The sequence below is a fragment of the Pimephales promelas genome, chromosome 12 (assembly GCF_988280905.1).
Source record: "Pimephales promelas chromosome 12, fPimPro1.hap1.1, whole genome shotgun sequence".
NCBI classification, from domain to species: Eukaryota; Metazoa; Chordata; class Actinopteri; order Cypriniformes; family Leuciscidae; genus Pimephales; species Pimephales promelas.
This window is the reverse complement of record NC_142780.1, coordinates 14,538,928-14,558,540: the sequence shown is the minus strand read 5'-3', so window position 1 is coordinate 14,558,540 and position 19,613 is coordinate 14,538,928. Positions and strand designations below refer to the sequence as shown.

The window sequence follows — 19,613 nt, the reverse complement described above, 5'->3', positions numbered from 1 at the left end:
ATTTGGAACGTTTTTCTTGTACAAACAAACATTTACATTATATTTATGCATTCGGCAGACGCTTTTATCCATAGGTAATCATTTACCATCAGTTCTTGCTTTCGCTGGGAATCAAACCCATAACCATGGCGTTGCAAGTTCCAGCGCTCTAATGTTTGAGCTACAGGAAAGTAGCTCAAAAACTACTTTGTTGTTTGTCAAAAACAAACAGACACTCGCTGTATTAAGCAGAACATGAATGAAAATATTTCTGAAAAGTGTGTATTTGACTAATATTGCGTTTATTTCACTTCAGCTGTGGTGAAGTATAGAAACACAGCGCGAGCGTCACTACGGGAAGCAGAAAGTGTCAGACTTCACGCCTCCCCGCCTGCACACTCTCACTGATTGGTTACGTTCAGCCGCAGCCGATGTCCAACACACCTAATGTCTCAAATAATGAGGTCATCATGTTATCTATCCAATCGCATAAACAGAAAAGGGAATAATAGTCCATTTTGCAGTGAAATGAATTTAATAATAAATTTAATACCAAAAAATAAACTTTTATTTATTTCTATTGCACTGTACAATCAATATCAGGTATAAAACATGTAAATATACGACATAACACAACGATGACACAACGTGCACTGCTTATTGAGTTCCCAGCAAAGAAACACTGTTGACATTTCCAGACCACCATCAAAATGTCAGGGCTTTTTTGACAGCACAATCCAGCATGGCAAAAACCAAAGAAAAGAGGAAGAACGCTGACAACATCTACCAGGGACTTAACGTGATTGAACAATGATAAACCACTGGGTTTGTGATATTAACAATTGTAACAGAATTAATTACGGCTATAAATAAAAATGTTTACTGTTCAAAAGATTCAAAATGCCCCATAAGTTACTACATAGATATTCATTCCCAATATAGACAGAATCAATCGATCGATCTAAACATTACTTACTTAAAATAAATATCTCAACATACAGTATAAGTGAATCTTCTGAGTGTTTTAGAGCTGCTCTTTGCCTTTAAACACTTTGAAAAGAGGCACTGAGATTCAGCTTCGTTCCTGAGGGTCATTCAACCATCATGAGACCTGCAGTGAACTGAAAGCCTGTGGTATGTCGACATTAGGATCCCACAGCTGTTCTGATGGTTTAGAATCACTGGTTACGCATAAACGTATTACAGTACGGGGAACATTTCAAAGCTGGCATGAACTGTCCCGCTCATACACAACACTTTTCGTCATCCATACCATCACTCAGGTCTTCCCCTAACACAGTTTCTCTCTATGAAATCCCCTGCCTGGGTTAGAGTTTTAAAACTGGCTGCTTATAAAGCATCAGTTAAAACAAACCACACAGCAGTCGAACGGAAGAAGAACGGACACAAATTTCCCATGATCCCTCACAGCGCCTCTTCTTTAGATATGTGGCACTCTTTCCCTTGCTCCTGAGATGGGAAGAAGATAAAGTCGTTCTCTCGGCTGCGTTCCTCCTCAGACAGATGGACGGGAGGAGACTGAGGGGAGGAGGCGTTGCTGTCATTTAGTGATTGTTCTTGGAGTTCATGTGCTTTTTTCTCTCCTCCATCCCATCCAAACTGATTGAGCAAACTAACAAAGACTGTTTGGGGATTGTAGATGTGGAGAGGACCTGCGACAAACAGAGATTTTTTTTTTAATTTGTATACTATTTGTACATTTGGTTGCTTTTTTTCCTCATTAAAAGTTGTGTTTAAAAGGTGTTAGAAATGTTTGTATTCATATTGGTTTCATGTTATTTTGAAATAAAAAATAACTGAATGACTGTAAAAGCGTGATGTGGTGAAACCGTCAAGTCATAAGTATGTTATACATTAAATACACGTTGTTCATGTTTTATGGGGAAATCACATGATGGTTTTTATACTGTACAAACTGTATATTCTATCCGTAACAGATTTTAATAATTCTATATGATTTATAAGCCGTTTTCCTCGTGGGGACCAAACAAGTCTTGCAAGATGTAAACAACACTGGTCCAGAAGCACTTCCTGTTTCAGTTTTTTAACACTACATAAAAGCTGGGATAAAATACAACCAACAGAACATTTAAAACTGAATCAAGAAGTTAAACAAATATCTTTAAGATGTTTTCTTTACATGTGAAATAAAGAAAACAGTTACAAACTGAAACAGGAAGTGTTTCTGGACCAGTGTTGTTTACGTCTTGTAAAATGGTCTATAATAATTCATAAACATCATTACATTTTGGGGAGTTGCACCACATGACCATTTTACACCTACACTAATCTTGCTTTGTCATAATAGGTTCAAATTATCTGATATTTTAAGCAACTCTATGATATTCCCTTTTGTACTTATTGGTTTGACCACATGACATGATTTCAAAGACAAATCAGATATTTTTCAAATGTTAATGAGCAGCGAAACATTATATTTATATATTATAATAAAAGATTATGCCAAACTACTTGATAAGGATTTATTTTCAAGATGTTCATTCTTTTAATGCTCTTTTTTGAATAATTTTACTATTTTTTATTATGGTATGACACATTATTTTTAGTTCACGCCCCTTACTTCATGCCATAAAGTTGTAATTTTAGGTCATATGTTTTAACAAATTAATAGATATGGGGAGAAAAAAAAGCATGTGTTTGACCCTTTCAATAAAAGACAAAAATCACAAAAAGCATCCTTTTATAGTACCTATATTACCAGGTACTATAAATAATTCATGCTGTCACATTATTCACATTATTTTTAGTTCACGCCCCTTACTTCATGCCATAAAGTTGTAATTTTAGGTGATGTGTTTTAACAAATTAATAGATATGAAAAAAAAAATGCGTAATTTATTTGCCCTTTTTAATAAAAGACAAAAATCACAAAAAGCATCCTTTTATAGTACCTAAACTGCCAGGTGGAGGCACAGCCTGCTCTGAGCTGATTGGCTGATGAAAAGAGCAGTCTGTGCTGTGATTGGTGGGTTTGCTGGCATGTGACAGCATCCCCTGTGGGTGGGGCTTCTCATCTGGTTGGCTGGGAGAAGCGTTGGTCTCACTGTCCACCTTGAGAAATTGAAGGACTGTAAGTTAGATAATGAATGTTAAAATACTGCGCAAATGTGCACTCACTCGTCACTTACCTCTATATTACCCAGAGAGCACTGCCTGACAACTAATGGAGAGGAGAAACAATGAGAGGTCAGACAGAGATTGACCCAAAAAGAAGAAGAAATATGTGTGTGTGTGTGTTACTCACAATGCTTAAAACACTCCTTCTCCTTCTTTCTGCAGTGCCGGAAGAAGAGTGTAAGGATGATGACAGTTACCACGAACAAAATTAATCCAAAAATACACACCAAGTTATAGTCACCTGTGAAATAAGCACAAAGAAGGGAATTAGCATAACTATTTATGTTGAGATGAACAGCTGAACAGGTGAGATGAAAAACGTCCTATATTGCAAAGTGCTCTTAAAGGGATACTCCACTTTTTTTGGAAATAGGCTCATTTTACAACTCCCCCAGAGTTAAACAGTTTTCGAATCCATTCAGCCGATATTTTGATATTTAGAAGAATATCAGTAACCAGACAGTTTCTGGTCTCATTGACTTCCATAGTATATTTTTTTTTCGTAGTATGGAAGCCAATGAGACCAGAAACTGTCTGGTTACTGATATTCTTCTAAATATCAGAAAATCGGCTGAATGGATTCGACAACGGTAAAACTCAACTGTTTAACTCTGGGGGAGTGGTAAAATGAGCCCATTTCCAAAAAAAGTGGAGTATCCCTTTAAATGGTGCTATCGTTAGATGACAGCAAAAAGTACTTCAAAATCTAAAAATAGGCACCAGTGTACATGATAAAATATCCAAAAATCTACTCGCTAGTTCCTTTTTACAGCCTTGCTGCGTTTATACTTGCACTCTAGCAAACTATTTCCAACTGGATGATTAATAGTATTTATATTTAAATTTGTATCAAAAGTTTAGAAGCCAAACAATACTGTGAAACATGCAAAAAAAAAAACAGCGGATTCATCCACTATAACAAAAAATCAGCACACTAGATCCTAAGGTGTTTTTCAAATAAGGATGGAAAGAGTTGCCAGAAGTTTAGTGATGGTGACCGTGAAGTCATGTGACCATGGTGTAGGTGCTTTTTTGTGATGTGAACCAGGGTGATGCTAACTTCTGGGTTGGCCTACAAAAATAGGTCATCCATAAAAAGATTCAAGCCCACCCTTCTGCTCCCCCTAGTGGCAGACCCCTAATCACTTATGATTTTGTAAACTTTTTTTGTCAGCTGAACCTTTTAGAATGAGATTGAAAAGGCCATTATACCCTTTTTTCAAAGTCTTGATTTTGATTTTGGCTCTACTAGAATAGGTTTTCATGCTTGTATATTCAAAAAACACATTATTTTCCATTTATTGCAGGACCTCTCTTCCCAGTCTGTCAGTAACGCTCTGTTTAGATTATGTCTCTCTGAAGCCCCTTCTTCCGAAAAGCGCAATGTGCTCTGATTGGTCGGCTTGGCTGGACAAGTGCGTTCTGATTGGTCAACTGCTTCGAGTATGTTTTGGAAATATCACACCCCTCACCATAACCACCAGTTTCAACACACTACTAAACCATGCAACTCACTAACAACTCAACCATGCCTCGGCTAGGGTGACCACCCGTCCCGCTTTGCGTTGTTGTCTGTTATTTATTGTTGATAACAACAATTATCTGTTGTTGTTTAACCTGTTTCCTGCTGTGGTTGTTTTAATTCTCATCCTTTTTTTTTTTGGTTTTGGTTTTTAATATATTCTTAAGTCTCATGGCCCTCTATCAGAATCCAGAGTTTTGAGAGGATTGGAGAAACTTCATTTTTCGCCTGAAAAAAAAAACCGAAAGGGGTACCACTGTCGTTTTTTTTTTTGGGTCGAAATTTAGAGTTTCGATATCTCAGCTCTGGAAGGGTCTAGAGCCTCAATTTTTGCAGTCAGGTTTAAGTCTCATGGCCCTCTATCAGAATCCAGAGTTTTGAGAAGATTGGAGAAACATAATTTTGCGCCCGAAAAAAAAAACAACGAAAGGGGTACCACTGTCGTTTTTTTTTGGGGTCGAAATTTTGAGTTTCGATATCTCAGCTCTGGAAGGGTCTAGAGCCTCAATTTTTGCACTCAGGTTTAAGTTTCATGGCCCTCTATTAGAATCCAGAGTTTTGAGAAGATTGGAGAAACTTTATTTTTCGCCCGAAAAAAAAAACGAAAGGGGTACCACTGTCGGTTTTTTTGGGGGTCAAAATTTTGAGTTTCGATATCTCAGCTCTGGAAGGGTCTAGAGCCTCCATTTTTGCGCTCAGGTCAAAGTCTCGCGGCCCTCTATCATAATCCAGAGTTTTGAGAAGATTGGAGAAACTTGATTTTTCGCCCGAAAACTGAAAAAAACGTAAGGGGTAACACTGTCGTTTTTTTTTCGGGTCGAAATTTTGAGTTTCGATATCTCAGCTCTGGAAGGGTCTAGAGCCTCCATTTTTGCGCTCAGGTCAAAGTCTCGCGGCCCTCTATCATAATCCAGAGTTTTGAGAAGATTGGAGAAACTTGATTTTTCGCCCGAAAACTGAAAAAAACGTAAGGGGTAACACTGTCGTTTTTTTTTCGGGTCGAAATTTTGAGTTTCGATATCTCAGCTCTGGAAGGGTCTAGAGCCTCCATTTTTGCGCTCAGGTCAAAGTCTCGCGGCCCTCTATCATAATCCAGAGTTTTGAGAAGATTGGAGAAACTTGATTTTTCGCCCGAAAACTGAAAAAAACGTAAGGGGTAACACTGTCGTTTTTTTTTTCGGGTCGAAATTTTGAGTTTCGATATCTCAGCTCTGGAAGGGTCTAGAGCCTCCATTTTTGCGCTCAGGTCAAAGTCTCGCGGCCCTCTATCATAATCCAGAGTTTTGAGAAGATTGGAGAAACTTGATTTTTCGCCCGAAAACTGAAAAAAACGTAAGGGGTAACACTGTCGTTTTTTTTTCGGGTCGAAATTTTGAGTTTCGATATCTCAGCTCTGGAAGGGTCTAGAGCCTCCATTTTTGCGCTCAGGTCAAAGTCTCGCGGCCCTCTATCATAATCCAGAGTTTTGAGAAGATTGGAGAAACTTGATTTTTCGCCCGAAAACTGAAAAAAACGTAAGGGGTAACACTGTCGTTTTTTTTTCGGGTCGAAATTTTGAGTTTCGATATCTCAGCTCTGGAAGGGTCTAGAGCCTCCATTTTTGCGCTCAGGTCAAAGTCTCGCGGCCCTCTATCATAATCCAGAGTTTTGAGAAGATTGGAGAAACTTGATTTTTCGCCCGAAAACTGAAAAAAACGTAAGGGGTAACACTGTCGTTTTTTTTTTCGGGTCGAAATTTTGAGTTTCGATATCTCAGCTCTGGAAGGGTCTAGAGCCTCCATTTTTGCGCTCAGGTCAAAGTCTCGCGGCCCTCTATCATAATCCAGAGTTTTGAGAAGATTGGAGAAACTTGATTTTTCGCCCGAAAACTGAAAAAAACGTAAGGGGTAACACTGTCGTTTTTTTTTTCGGGTCGAAATTTTGAGTTTCGATATCTCAGCTCTGGAAGGGTCTAGAGCCTCCATTTTTGCGCTCAGGTCAAAGTCTCGCGGCCCTCTATCATAATCCAGAGTTTTGAGAAGATTGGAGAAACTTGATTTTTCGCCCGAAAACTGAAAAAAACGTAAGGGGTAACACTGTCGTTTTTTTTTTCGGGTCGAAATTTTGAGTTTCGATATCTCAGCTCTGGAAGGGTCTAGAGCCTCCATTTTTGCGCTCAGGTCAAAGTCTCGCGGCCCTCTATCATAATCCAGAGTTTTGAGAAGATTGGAGAAACTTGATTTTTCGCCCGAAAACTGAAAAAAACGTAAGGGGTAACTGTCGTTTTATTTCGGGTCGAAATTTTGAGTTTCGATATCTCAGCTCTGGAAGGGTCTAGAGCCTCCCTTTTTGCGCTCAGGTCAAAGTCTCGCGGCCCTCTATCATAATCCAGAGTTTTGAGAAGATTGGAGAAACTTGATTTTTCGCCCGAAAACTGAAAAAAACGAAAGGGGTAACACTGTCGTTTTTTTTCGGGTCGAAATTTTGAGTTTCGATATCTCAGCTCTGGAAGGGTCTAGAGCCTCCATTTTTGCGCTCAGGTCAAAGTCTCGCGGCCCTCTATCATAATCCAGAGTTTTGAGAAGATTGGAGAAACTTGATTTTTCGCCCGAAAACTGAAAAAAACGTAAGGGGTAACACTGTCGTTTTTTTTTTCGGGTCGAAATTTTGAGTTTCGATATCTCAGCTCTGGAAGGGTCTAGAGCCTCCATTTTTGCGCTCAGGTCAAAGTCTCGCGGCCCTCTATCATAATCCAGAGTTTTGAGAAGATTGGAGAAACTTGATTTTTCGCCCGAAAACTGAAAAAAACGTAAGGGGTAACACTGTCGGTTTTTTTTTCGGGTCGAAATTTTGAGTTTCGATATCTCAGCTCTGGAAGGGTCTAGAGCCTCCATTTTTGCGCTCAGGTCAAAGTCTCGCGGCCCTCTATCATAATCCAGAATTTTGAGAAGATTGGAGAAACTTGATTTTTCGCCCGAAAACTGAAAAAAACGTAAGGGGTAACACTGTCGTTTTTTTTTTCGGGTCAAAATTTTGAGTTTCGATATCTCAGCTCTGGAAGGGTCTAGAGCCTCCATTTTTGCGCTCAGGTCAAAGTCTCGCGGCCCTCTATCATAATCCAGAGTTTTGAGAAGATTGGAGAAACTTGATTTTTCGCCCGAAAACTGAAAAAAACGTAAGGGGTAACACTGTCGTTTTTTTTTTCGGGTCGAAATTTTGAGTTTCGATATCTCAGCTCTGGAAGGGTCTAGAGCCTCCATTTTTGCGCTCAGGTCAAAGTCTCACGGCCCTCTATCATAATCCAGAGTTTTGAGAAGATTGGAGAAACTTGATTTTTCTCCCGAAAACTGAAAAAAACGTAAGGGGTAACACTGTCGTTTTTTTTTTTTCGGGTCGAAATTTTGAGTTTCGATATCTCAGCTCTGGAAGGGTCTAGAGCCTCCATTTTTGCGCTCAGGTCAAAGTCTCGCGGCCCTCTATCATAATCCAGAGTTTTGAGAAGATTGGAGAAACTTGATTTTTCGCCCGAAAACTGAAAAAAACGTAAGGGGTAACACTGTCGTTTTTTTTTTAGGGTCGAAATTTTGAGTTTCGATATCTCAGCTCTGGAAGGGTCTAGAGCCTCCATTTTTGCGCTCAGGTCAAAGTCTCGCGGCCCTCTATCATAATCCAGAGTTTTGAGAAGATTGGAGAAACTTGATTTTTCGCCCAAAAACTTATAAAAACGTAAGGGGTAACACTGTCGTTTTTTTTTTGGGTCGAAATTTTGAGTTTCGATATCTCAGCTCTGGAAGGGTCTAGAGCCTCCATTTTTGCACTCATGTTTAAGTCTCATGGCCCTCTATTAGAATCCAGAGTTTTGAGAAGATTGGAGAAACTTGATTTTTCGCCCGAAAACTGAAAAAAACGTAAGGGGTAACACTGTCGTTTTTTTTTTCGGGTCGAAATTTTGAGTTTCGATATCTCAGCTCTGGAAGGGTCTAGAGCCTCCATTTTTGCAGTCAACTTTATTTTTCGCCCGAAAAAAAAAACGAAAGGGGTACCACTGTCATTTTTTTTTTTGTGTCGAAATTTTGAGTTTTCGATATCTCAGCTCTGGAAGGGTCTAGAGCCCCCATTTTTGCACTCAGGTTTAAGTCTCATGGCCCTCTATTAGAATCCAGAGTTTTGAGAAGATTGGAGAAACTTTATTTTTCGCCCGAAAAAAAAAAACGAAAGTGGTACCACTGCCTTTTTTTTGGGGGTCGAAATTTTGAGTTTCGATATCTCAGCTCTGGAAGGGTCTAGAGCCTCCATTTTTGCACTCAGGTTAAATATATAAGACTGTCTATCTAATTTCATGTTGTTTTATATTTTTTTATTCATTGTTTATTTTGTTGGATTTTAGTTGGACTTGGTCAGAACTGTTTCTAATAGTTATCTGCATGATGCCTGCTGCCTTTGGGCTCAGTGATGTTGAATTTAAATGACATGTAAAATAAAGTTTTTTTTTTCTGGAAGGGACAAAGGAACAGAATTTTTATCAGCTGAATGAAAGGCAGAATATAAATGTTTTTTATCAAGTTAGATTTAGTGTTGGTGTACATTGTCCCACACAAACTTATAACTGTCCCACATTTGGTTTGTTTGATGGTGGTTGGTTACCCTAGCCTCGCCCCCCTTTTTGCAAATGCCTTGGGTGGGAATTATTTAAATGTGGAATATACTTTCTGGAAAAAAGTTCAAGACTACAATCCAGGCATTTTAGAGTTCATAAACAGTGCTTACTAATATAGAGAATAATATAGATACAGAGATGCTTTGTAACTATGTAAAAAAATGTACACTTTAATATTACAATAATTTAAAATGAATGGTTCTCTGATATAGTAATTATTATTAGTAGTAGTAGCAGTAGTAATAGTAGTGTATGTTTTAACTCTATAAAACAAGCATTAAGCTGGTTCAGGTCCGTCATACTTACCTGACCGCAACCATTTCGTCTACTTAAATGGAGAAAAATTGATAATTTCTTCGGCAAACTATGGAGTGCCACAGGGTTCTGTGTTAGGCCCTTTATTATTCTCAATATATACAGTGCCCTCCACAATTATTGGCACCCCTGTTTAAGATGTGGTCAAGGACTTTTAAAAATTCTCCCTTTTTTTTAAACAACATAGAATCCAAATGCAAAAAAAGATAAAAATCCAACCTTTTATTTAAGTACATTACTTTGGTGGTAAAAAAAAATGTAAAATTTAAAAAAATAAAAACTTCAAATCATGTGTCCCACAATTATTGGCACCCCTGATGTTAATACTTTGTACAACCCCCTTTTGCCAACAAGACAGCACTTAATCTCCTCCTATAACATTTCACAAGATTGGAGAACACAGAGAGAGGGATCTTTGACCATTCTTCTTTGCAAAATCTTTCTAGATCATCCAGTATCCTGGGCTCTCTCTTGTGCACTCTCCTCTTTAGCTCACCCCACAGGTTTTCGATTGGATTGAGGTCTGGGGACTGAGATGGCCATGGGAGGACCTTGAGTTTGTGACTGAACCATTTTTGTGTAGATTTTGCTACACGTTTTGGATCATTATCCTGCTGAAAGACCCAATGACGACCCATCTTCAGCTTTCTGGCAGAGGCCATCAGGTTTTTATTTAAAATGTCCTGGTAGTTCAAAGCGTTCATAATGCCATGCACCCTAACAAGGTTCCCAGGGCCTTTGGAAGAGAAACAGGCCCACAGCATCACAGATCCTCCACCATACTTCACGGTGGGCATGAGGTACTTTTCGGCATACACATCTTTTGTTTTACACCAGATCCACTTAGAGTGTTTGTTGCCAAAAAGCTCAATCTTAGTCTCATCCGACCAAAGCACACGATCCCAGATGAAGTCCCAGTGCCGCTTGGCAAACTCCAGACGTTTACGTTTGTCAGTGTTAGTGAGAAAAGGCTTTTTCCTAGCATGCCTCCCAAACATCTTGTTGGCATGTAGAGAGCGTCTGATGGTTGTTTTGGAGATTTTGTGACCCCAAGATGCCACTATTTGATGCAATTCTGTGACAGTGAGCTTAGGACTTTTTTTTACTTTTCTTAGCATTCTCCTCACAGTGCGTTGCGGTAAGATAAACTTGGGACCTCTTCCAGCCTTGTTTGTCACTGTTCCTGTTGTTTTAAACTTCTTAATGATTCCTCTAACTTTAGATACGGGCAAGATAAGGTGAGTGGCTATTTTCTTGTAGCCATTGCCTGACTTATAAAGGTCAACACACATCTGCCTTACTTGAATGGTGTGTTCTCTTGTCTTTGCCATGTTGACAAATGGGTAAGAGAATTAGGCCTCTGTGTCATGTCATATTTATACCCCAGGGAAATAGGAAGTCATGAATTACTAATTAAACGTTGCTAGATATCCTGACCAACATTAGCAACTACAGAAAATATATATATTTTTAAAATCAATTACATTTTTCAGCGGAATTGTTAGAGGTGCCAATAATTGTGGGACACATGATTTGAAGTTTTTATTTTTCTAAATTTTTACATTTTTTTTACCACCAAAGTAATGTACTTAAATAAAAGGTTGGATTTTTCTCTTTTTTTGCATTTGGGTTCTATGTTGTTTAAAAAAAAGGGAGAATTTTTAAAAGTCCTCGACCACATCTTAAACAGGGGTGCCAATAATTGTGGAGGGCACTGTATGCTGCCACTTGGTAATATTATAAGGAAACATGGAATTAGTTTCCATTGTTATGCTGATGACACTCAAATATGTATTTCATCACGGCCAGATGAATACGCTAAATTATCCAAATTGACAGATTGTGTTAAAGATATAAAAGATTGGATGAAGCGTAATTTTCTTTTATTAAATCCAGACAAGACAGAGGTAATACTTATCGGTTCTAAAGACCGTCCACAAAACCTTTCGCAGCACGACTTTAACATATTAGGATGCCCTGTTACTTTATCCGCTGCAGTAAAAGACCTGGGTCATACATTAGACTGCAAACTGTCTTTTGAAAAGCATATTTCATTTCACAAAAACATCCTTTTTCCACCTTAGAAACATCGCTAAGCTACGTAACATGCTATCAGTCTCTGATGCAGAAAAGTTAGTTCATGCATTCATGACCTCGAGACTAGATTACTGTAATGCTTTATTAGCCGATTGTCCTGCATCCTCAATAAACAAGCTACAGTTAGTCCAAAATGCAGCCGCTAGAGTTTTTACAATAGAAATCAAGAAAATATGATCATATAACACTGATTCTATCATCACTTCATTGGTTACCTATAAAGTACAAGGTATTGCTTTTGACTTATAAAGCTCTAAACGGTTTAGCTCCAGTCTATTTAACGGATCTTCTATCGCCCTACAATCAAAGATCACTAAATTCGAGGCTTCTGGTCATTACTAGGATATCAAGATCCACCAAAGGAGGGAGAGCATTTTCACATTTAGCTCCGAAGCTCTGGAATAGCCTTCCTGATATTGTTCGTTGCTCAGACTCGCTCTCTCAGTTTAAAACTAGACTAAAGACGCATTTATTTAGCCAGGCATTCATATAAATTTGTTATCTAACAGTTACTGTAATGTTGACCTCTAGCTCATAAATGCCAGAGGAGAACTGGCCCCCGACTGAGCCTGGGTTCTCCCAAGGTTTTTTTTTTCTCCATTGGGTGATCAGATGGAGTTTTAGGACACCATCGGGTCACTGGATGGAGTTTTTCGGTTCCTTGCCACTGTTGCCTTTGGCTTGCTCAGTTGGGGATATTCAAATTAAATGAGCCATCATACCATTGATCTGCTCTACCAAACTTGGATGTCTTTTTTCCAGTAATAAACAAACACTGTTAAGTTGTTTTGATTGATACTATGAAGCAGATTTGATGCGATCTGTATTGTGAAAGGCGCTATATAAATATATTTGACTTGACTTGACTATAAAAATAAAGACAAAACTAAATTATTGTTGTGAATTAAATTTGTACTATACGTTTTTTTTTTTTTTGGTTATTATAATAATGAAAAAGCATCAGACTATACAGTTATTTAATTTAAATGCAGCCTTTAATTTGTTTATCGCACTAAGCTTTATCACCATTATTGTGCAGCCCTATTTATTTATTTTCATTTTACATTCAATACAATAAAATTTTTTTTTAGATTTTCATCATCTCACGAACCCCGTGCAGTTCCCTCACAAACCCCAGTTTGGGAAACCCTGATGTAGAAGAAAACAGCTATGCTTACCCAGCAAGCTCTGTGCACTTGAGGATGAAGTGGTGGATGAAGTGGTGGATGAAGCGGTGGATGGAAGGACGTCCGTGGAGGTGTAGGAAAGGGTAGGCGTGGTGACGGGAACACACTCCCGACATTGGCCTGTGTAGTTGTCTATCGTGGTACATACATAACCTTTCTGACAGCGACACTCTACATCTGATGTCTTCGTACACTCCTTCACCACCTCCATATAGGAATCTAACACACACACACACACACACACACACACACACACACAAATGTGTTTTCAAAATGAAGCACTTTTTGCTATACTTCCTGTTTCTATTCTCACTTCATCTTGTTTATACTATCATGGGTGTGTTAGGTGTAATGATCTTCATACCAGCATCGCAGCTCTGGTAGCAGCGGTGGCAACTGGTTTCTCTGTTCCTCTCACTGGTGAAGAAACCAGAGGAGCATGGAAGACAACGACATTTTGACAGGTATTCTCCTAAGGGATGATGGATGGGCAGCAATGGAAAAATAGGAAGTGGAAATGAGGAAGACAAATACAAAACAAAAACAAGAAAAAATTAAGGTCAAATTCATTAAAACTAACAAGAAAGATGTTTTTCATTTGACATGATGCTGATTAGTTAACCATAGCTTTATGTGTTCAATTAATCATTTCCTGAAAAAAAACAAAAACAAAAAAAAACACATGTTGGCAATTCCGATATTTTGTTTGTATATATTCTCGATTCTGCTTAATACACAGGTAGTTCCAAACGTCAGTTTAATTGCTGTTCTATATTAATGCAATGTTTTCATTGAAGCGCACACACACTTATAGTTCACTTTGAAATTAATTTTTGATATGTTTTAGCTTACCTCAAGGGCATCCAAGATGTAGGTGTCTTTGTTTCCACAGTATTTTCAATTTTGATATTTTTAGGTCAAACCGTTCGTGTCTGTCGGTCCACCTCAAAGAGCATGCACAGAGAAGTCCAAATTAAACATGATTTAATGACTCGTAAATGTAAGTACATATTGATGGCCTAAGACACGAAACGAGCGGTTCGTGTGAGAAAATGAACAGTATTTATATTGTTTGTACCTCATGTAACCACATCCATGTACAAGTGATCTGAGGGCGCGGGCGCTTTGGTTTGCGCAAGTGCCGGAAAGCGCCGGAAGTGATCTCTCGTGCGTGTACGTCACTCATTGTTTACACCGAGATTTCTAAGCGTTACCTTTCACTGTGAAGATCTAAACATATTTAGATATACAGGAAATCGCAATGGAAGACGATTTCGATACATCAACAGACAACGTTGAATTTTTTCGCAATCGCGCGAGAGATCACTTCCGGTGCTTTCCGGCGCTTGCGCACACCAAAGCGCCCACGGCCTCAGATCACTTGGACGTAGCTGTGGTTATGAGTTAAAAACGATATAAATACTGTTCGTTTCCTCACACAAACCACTCGTTTTGTGTCTTAGAGTCATTAAATCATGTTTAATTTGGACTTCTCTGTGCATGCTCTTTGAGGAGGACCCCATATACCTCCATTAGATGACTGACAGACAACAACGGTTTGACCTAAAAACATCAAAATTGAAACTGCTGTAGAAACAATGACACCTGCATCTTGGATACCCCATAATTTCAAAGTGAACTATCCCTTTAAGTCACTCAGAGATCCAAACACAGAAACTTGTAATCAACTTTTATTAATGAAATAGCTTCGCCATTGAATCGCTACATTATATTTCCCAGCAACTAGGGGGTGACATTGCTGGTTTTGAACTTCAAAATGCACATGCCAGAAGCCAAACATGTTAAAAACGTGCATTCGATGGACACTTTACTACACCATGAGGCTTGGCCATGGGAGGGGTTTATTAAAAGTAGCGACGCAACTGATGCTGGTATAGGTCACGTGACAGTAACAACAGGGCAGGTGTAGTACGTCTGGATTTTATTCATACTGTCCATATTCATTCTATATATACAGTAGAAAATACTTTTTTAAGGGTTGCGAAGTAAATTCAAATTCAAACTCAAGACAGAATGCGATTTCGCACACAGCGATGGCCTTGTAGCGCATATAGTTTCAGTTTTACTATTTACTGCACTGTTCTTATTTGCATTTTCTTTTGCAAAAATAATGCGTTAATTCCCCTAAGGAAATTTGCATCCGCTTCCAAACATTTGCGTTCTCCTGCAAAATTATCGTGCTCCCCAGAGAAATTTGCAAAAAAGCTGAAATGTATATTTTTCCTCCCATCTCATAATTCACATAAGTATTGCAACTGCAAGAGTAGCCTACACACTGTTTCTTGGGGGGAACGCAAACATTTTAGAAGAGAAAGCAAAAGCATTGAAATATCAAAAGTGAGTGGAAAAAGCCCACCCTGTAGACAGAGGCTATTTAAATGAACAACGCCCACCGATGATTGACCCAGTTAAATAATTACAAAAGAAACCCAATCTGATAACAGAATCGGGGGAGTGTAAGGTGGGTAGTGTTAACTTTTGATGTGACCCAAGATCTGCCATCTTGTAAACTCCTTTTTCTACCTTTTCCCATCGCACATCAGCTCGCAGAAGTGTCTATCTTAAACGAAAATTAAGAAAATGTTTAAAAAGTGGAAATAAAGTGCCCAACGAGATTTTAATAGAGGGAATAAATTGTTTAATCAGGGGTAGGTGTAGTCCAACTCGTTCATTAATGTCCTAATAAGGTGGCATCCATTTATGAATTTAATAAACATAATCATATACACTAAATATGTTTTTATTATTGCAAATCGTTTACTACAATACACTGAGGTCCAATTGTATCTGACACCATTTGCACTAGGTATAAATAGCATCTAACAACTCTTACACTCTCAGTGCAAATAGCATCTGACTAATGTTTACTATTTTCTATTTAGGGGCTCTTTAAAAAAGGTGTTTACACATAACTTGCGCGCACACATAACTGCCAAACATGAATGCACGGAATAGATGGAAGTAAAATGACTAGCATAACATATTTAAAGACGTAATAACTCAATTTGTATTTGACTGTGCACAGACTTCAGCTCAAAGGGCACACACTGAATACCTTTAAGGCGGATGTGGGTGCTACACAGACACACTCACACACAGTACGTGCACACACACTTTACATGCACAGACTCATACTTGCTGACTGAGGTCTCTTAAGGGGAGAGATGAGAAATAGCATCAAAAACAGGACGTTACACAGAAGCTTTAACAGGCAGTGGCATTCTAATGAAGGAAGTGGTTGACGCTTCTGTGTCAGAAGGTACCATTTCCCATCACGAGAGAAAAAGAAAGAGAGACGAAGGAAGAAGAAAGAACGACGAAGAAAAGCTTAATAAATAACCTCTAATTTCTTGAGCAATTTCTTGCTCAGACCACATTCGTAATACTGGGAAGTGTGGTGACACACTCTCCACACAAAACGGGGATCGAATTCAGAGAAAGTGATGCCACATGCCAGACATAAAAGGCTCTGAGAAAATATAACGCCCAAACATGCACTCTCACCTGCTGGACACAAAGAAGTGCAATCATCTGACGGGGCTCTGGGTCTTCTCACTTTACTGTCCTGCTCAAAGCAAACAAACGACAGCACAAAAGACAATCAGTAACGGATGCATCCGATACAGTAACGCTGTATCTTTAAAGTGCACATTAGAAATGGTTTTGTGCTAATTTAGCGTCTTTACAACATGTTAAAATAATATTTATCATATGCATTATAACATTACCATAGGGAGGCCATATATCAGGTGACCTGTCAGCATCACCATGGCTACAGATAGCAATATCACAAGCATCTGTAAATAATACAATTATATCAGACAAGAAGTGATCCACGCACACAACATATCACACACGAATAAAGAAGTGTGATGTGAAGTTTCACATCAATATTCCCACGTTCATGGTCAGTACAGCCTGTATTTTGCATCGGCTGAGTTTGCAAAAAATGAAGATTTGTGGATTTGATGCAAACAGCAAATAAGTATGTGACTGGCTTGTTTAGTTTACTTTTACTAAATCGTTTTAGGTTTCAGTCAGCATCTTATAACAAAGACCTGCATTTTAGAAAAATGCGGCAAGTGAAAAACACCAAACAGCATATAAATAACTGCAGTGTACTGTAAGTAAAAATAGTCCGTACCTCACAATTAGTAGAATCCGTAATGTCATCAAATGCTTTCAAACTCAATTTCTGCGTCTTCTGCCAGTCTTGTCTTCTGCTCAGCTCATTGTTTCCTCACCTGCTATGTCTTCCTGTCATTCTCCTCCCTCTCTTTCTCACACTGCCCTTCACCTGCTTACTGTTTTGGAGAGAGAGAGAGAGAGAGCTGTCACGATCTCGTTGATGTTTCATTATTACTGGTTTGATTAACGCTATTCAGACTGTAAGTGTCTTTCTAATTAAAGTAGTTTTGGAATGCATCATACAAATATACGCATATGAACACATTCTCCCGTTTGCATGGAGCTGCACACAAAATGCACTACATTTTATGTTGAACAAACTCCTTTTTAGTGGTACATTTACATTTATTCATTTAGCAGACACTTTTATCCAAAGCGACTTACAAATGAGAACAATAGACGCAGTTAAGCAGACAACAGTCCTCTCAGTTTGATAAGAAAAAAAATTGAATAGAAGAGAAAGTGTTAGTATTACTGGATCAAGTCCTGACGAAAAAGATGCATACAGACGTTTTTTGAAAGTGGCTACGAACTCAGCAGCTCTGGTTGAGTTAGGCGGATCATTCCACCAACAGTGAACAGTCATTGTAAAGGTCTGAGAAAGAGATTTTGTGCCTGTTTGAGATGACATTCGCTTGCAGAGCGCAAGTTTCTGGGCGGCACATAAGTCAGAAGTAATGAGTTTAGGTAAAAGTGAGCAGAGCCAGTGGTTGTTCTGTAGGCAAACGTCAGTGACTAATGTGAGCGGCAACTGGCCACCAGTGCAATTTTGTGAGGAGAGGAGTGACGTGTGCTCTCTTCGGTTTATTAAAGACCACTTTGGCTGCAGCATTCTGGATTAGTTGTAGAGGTTTGACAGAGCAAGCTGGAAGACCAGCCAGGAGAGCATTACAATAGTCCAGTCTGGATTGAACAAGCGCTTGGACAAGTTGTGTAACATGCTCTATTAAGAAGGGCCTAATCTTCCTACATGACTGGGCAGTTCTAGCAATGTGGTCTGTGAAGTTCAATTGATCATCAATTACGACCCCAAGGTTCCTGGCTGACCTTGATTGGAGTTAGGCCGTGTGTCCACCAAAGTGTTTTTAGCCAGCTGAAAACGCTAGACGCTCTGCTGAAGACGCCGTGCATTGGCCGCTTGAGAGCGTTTTGGCAGCACAGCGTTTTTTCCGTTGAGACGTTTCGTTGCTATGATACAGAATATCTGCAGCGGTTTGAATGTTGACAGTTGGTCGGTGTGGTATTAGTCCCGCCTCTCCTCCACTGTGATTGGATGGCTGGGTAAAAATTGACAGTGATGAGCGCTGCGTTTTATCCAAAGTTGAAAATTTTTCAACTCCCAGCGACCAGTAAAAACGCCAGGCGCTCGGCACTTCAGCGTGAAAAAAAAACGCTCAGCGCCTCAGTACGCTCATGGCGTTTAAAAAACGCGGCACTCCCATTGAAAACAATTGAAAACATACGCCAGGCGCGTGGAAAAAACGCTTTGGTGGACACACAGCCTTATGGATGATCCTAGCTGAATGGTGAAGTTGTGATGAAGTGTTGGGTTGGCCGCGATCACAAGTAGCTCTGTCTCCGCAAGGTTTAGTTGAAGGTGGTGGTCCTTCATCCAGCCAGAAATGTCTGTCAGGCAGGCTGAGATACGAGCAGCTACCATAGGATCGTCAGGCTGGAATGAGAGCTGTGTGTATTTGGCGTAGCAGTGATAGGAAAAGCCATGTTTCTGAATCTCAGATCCTAGTGATGTCATGTAGATGGAGAAGAGAAGTGGTCCAAGCACTGAGCCCTGAGGCACCCCAGTAGCTAGATGTTGGGTCTTAGACACCACACCCCTCCATGTCACCCAAAGGGACCTATCTGAGAGGTAAGATTTGAACCATTGGAGTGCGAATCCCGAGATGTCCTTCATCTTTAGGACTGACAGGGGGATCTGGAGGTTAACTGTGTCAAAGGCAGCAGACAGATCCAGCAGGATGAGAACTGAGGACTCTTGCCAGTCTCAGAGCTTCAATTACTGAGAGCAGGGCAGTCTCAGTTGAGTGTCCTCTTTAGAAACCAGACTGATTGTTGTCCAAGAGGTTGTTCTGTGAACGAAAGGAAGAGATCTGGTTGAAAACAACTCGTTCAAGTGTTTTCACAAGGGATACCGGCGGTCTGTAATTTCCCAGATGGGCTGGATTTAGATAGGGTTTCTTAAGCAGTGGGAATACCCCAAGTGGCAAATTTATAATCTGAAAAATGAAGCCTACCCGGAAGTGCGAAAAACTGCAATACATCGAAAATCCGCTAGGGGTCGGTCCCAAAAGGGTGCAAATATCCATAGACCTCAAGTTAAAATGTCCGTTTTCACAGCATAAATTCATATGTTTACAGTTTGGTCCAATGGTCTTTCATTTCATTGTATTTTTCTATAGGTTTCGAGTGCCTGACAACTGTGAGGGGGGTGAATTTTTTTTCTAACTCGTTAGTTTAGATCGTATTTAGATATAAAATGTATGCCAAATAA

At 39.4% G+C, this 19,613-nt stretch overlaps 1 protein-coding gene across 1 annotated transcript; it reads right to left on the bottom strand.

Moving 5' to 3' along the window:
• Positions 1–495: 495 nt before the first annotated feature.
• Positions 496–18,171, bottom strand: LOC120465243 (uncharacterized). Its single transcript, XM_089117540.1, has 9 exons — positions 17,061–18,171; positions 16,645–16,713; positions 16,421–16,481; positions 13,260–13,367; positions 12,887–13,114; positions 3,266–3,379; positions 3,150–3,181; positions 2,913–3,072; positions 496–1,652 (listed from the first exon to the last, which is right to left on the bottom strand). The coding sequence occupies exons 2-9, from the start codon at positions 16,711–16,713 to the stop codon at positions 1,405–1,407; spliced, it is 1,020 nt and encodes a 339-aa protein (XP_088973666.1). The 5' UTR covers positions 17,061–18,171; the 3' UTR covers positions 496–1,404.
• Positions 18,172–19,613: the final 1,442 nt, after the last annotated feature.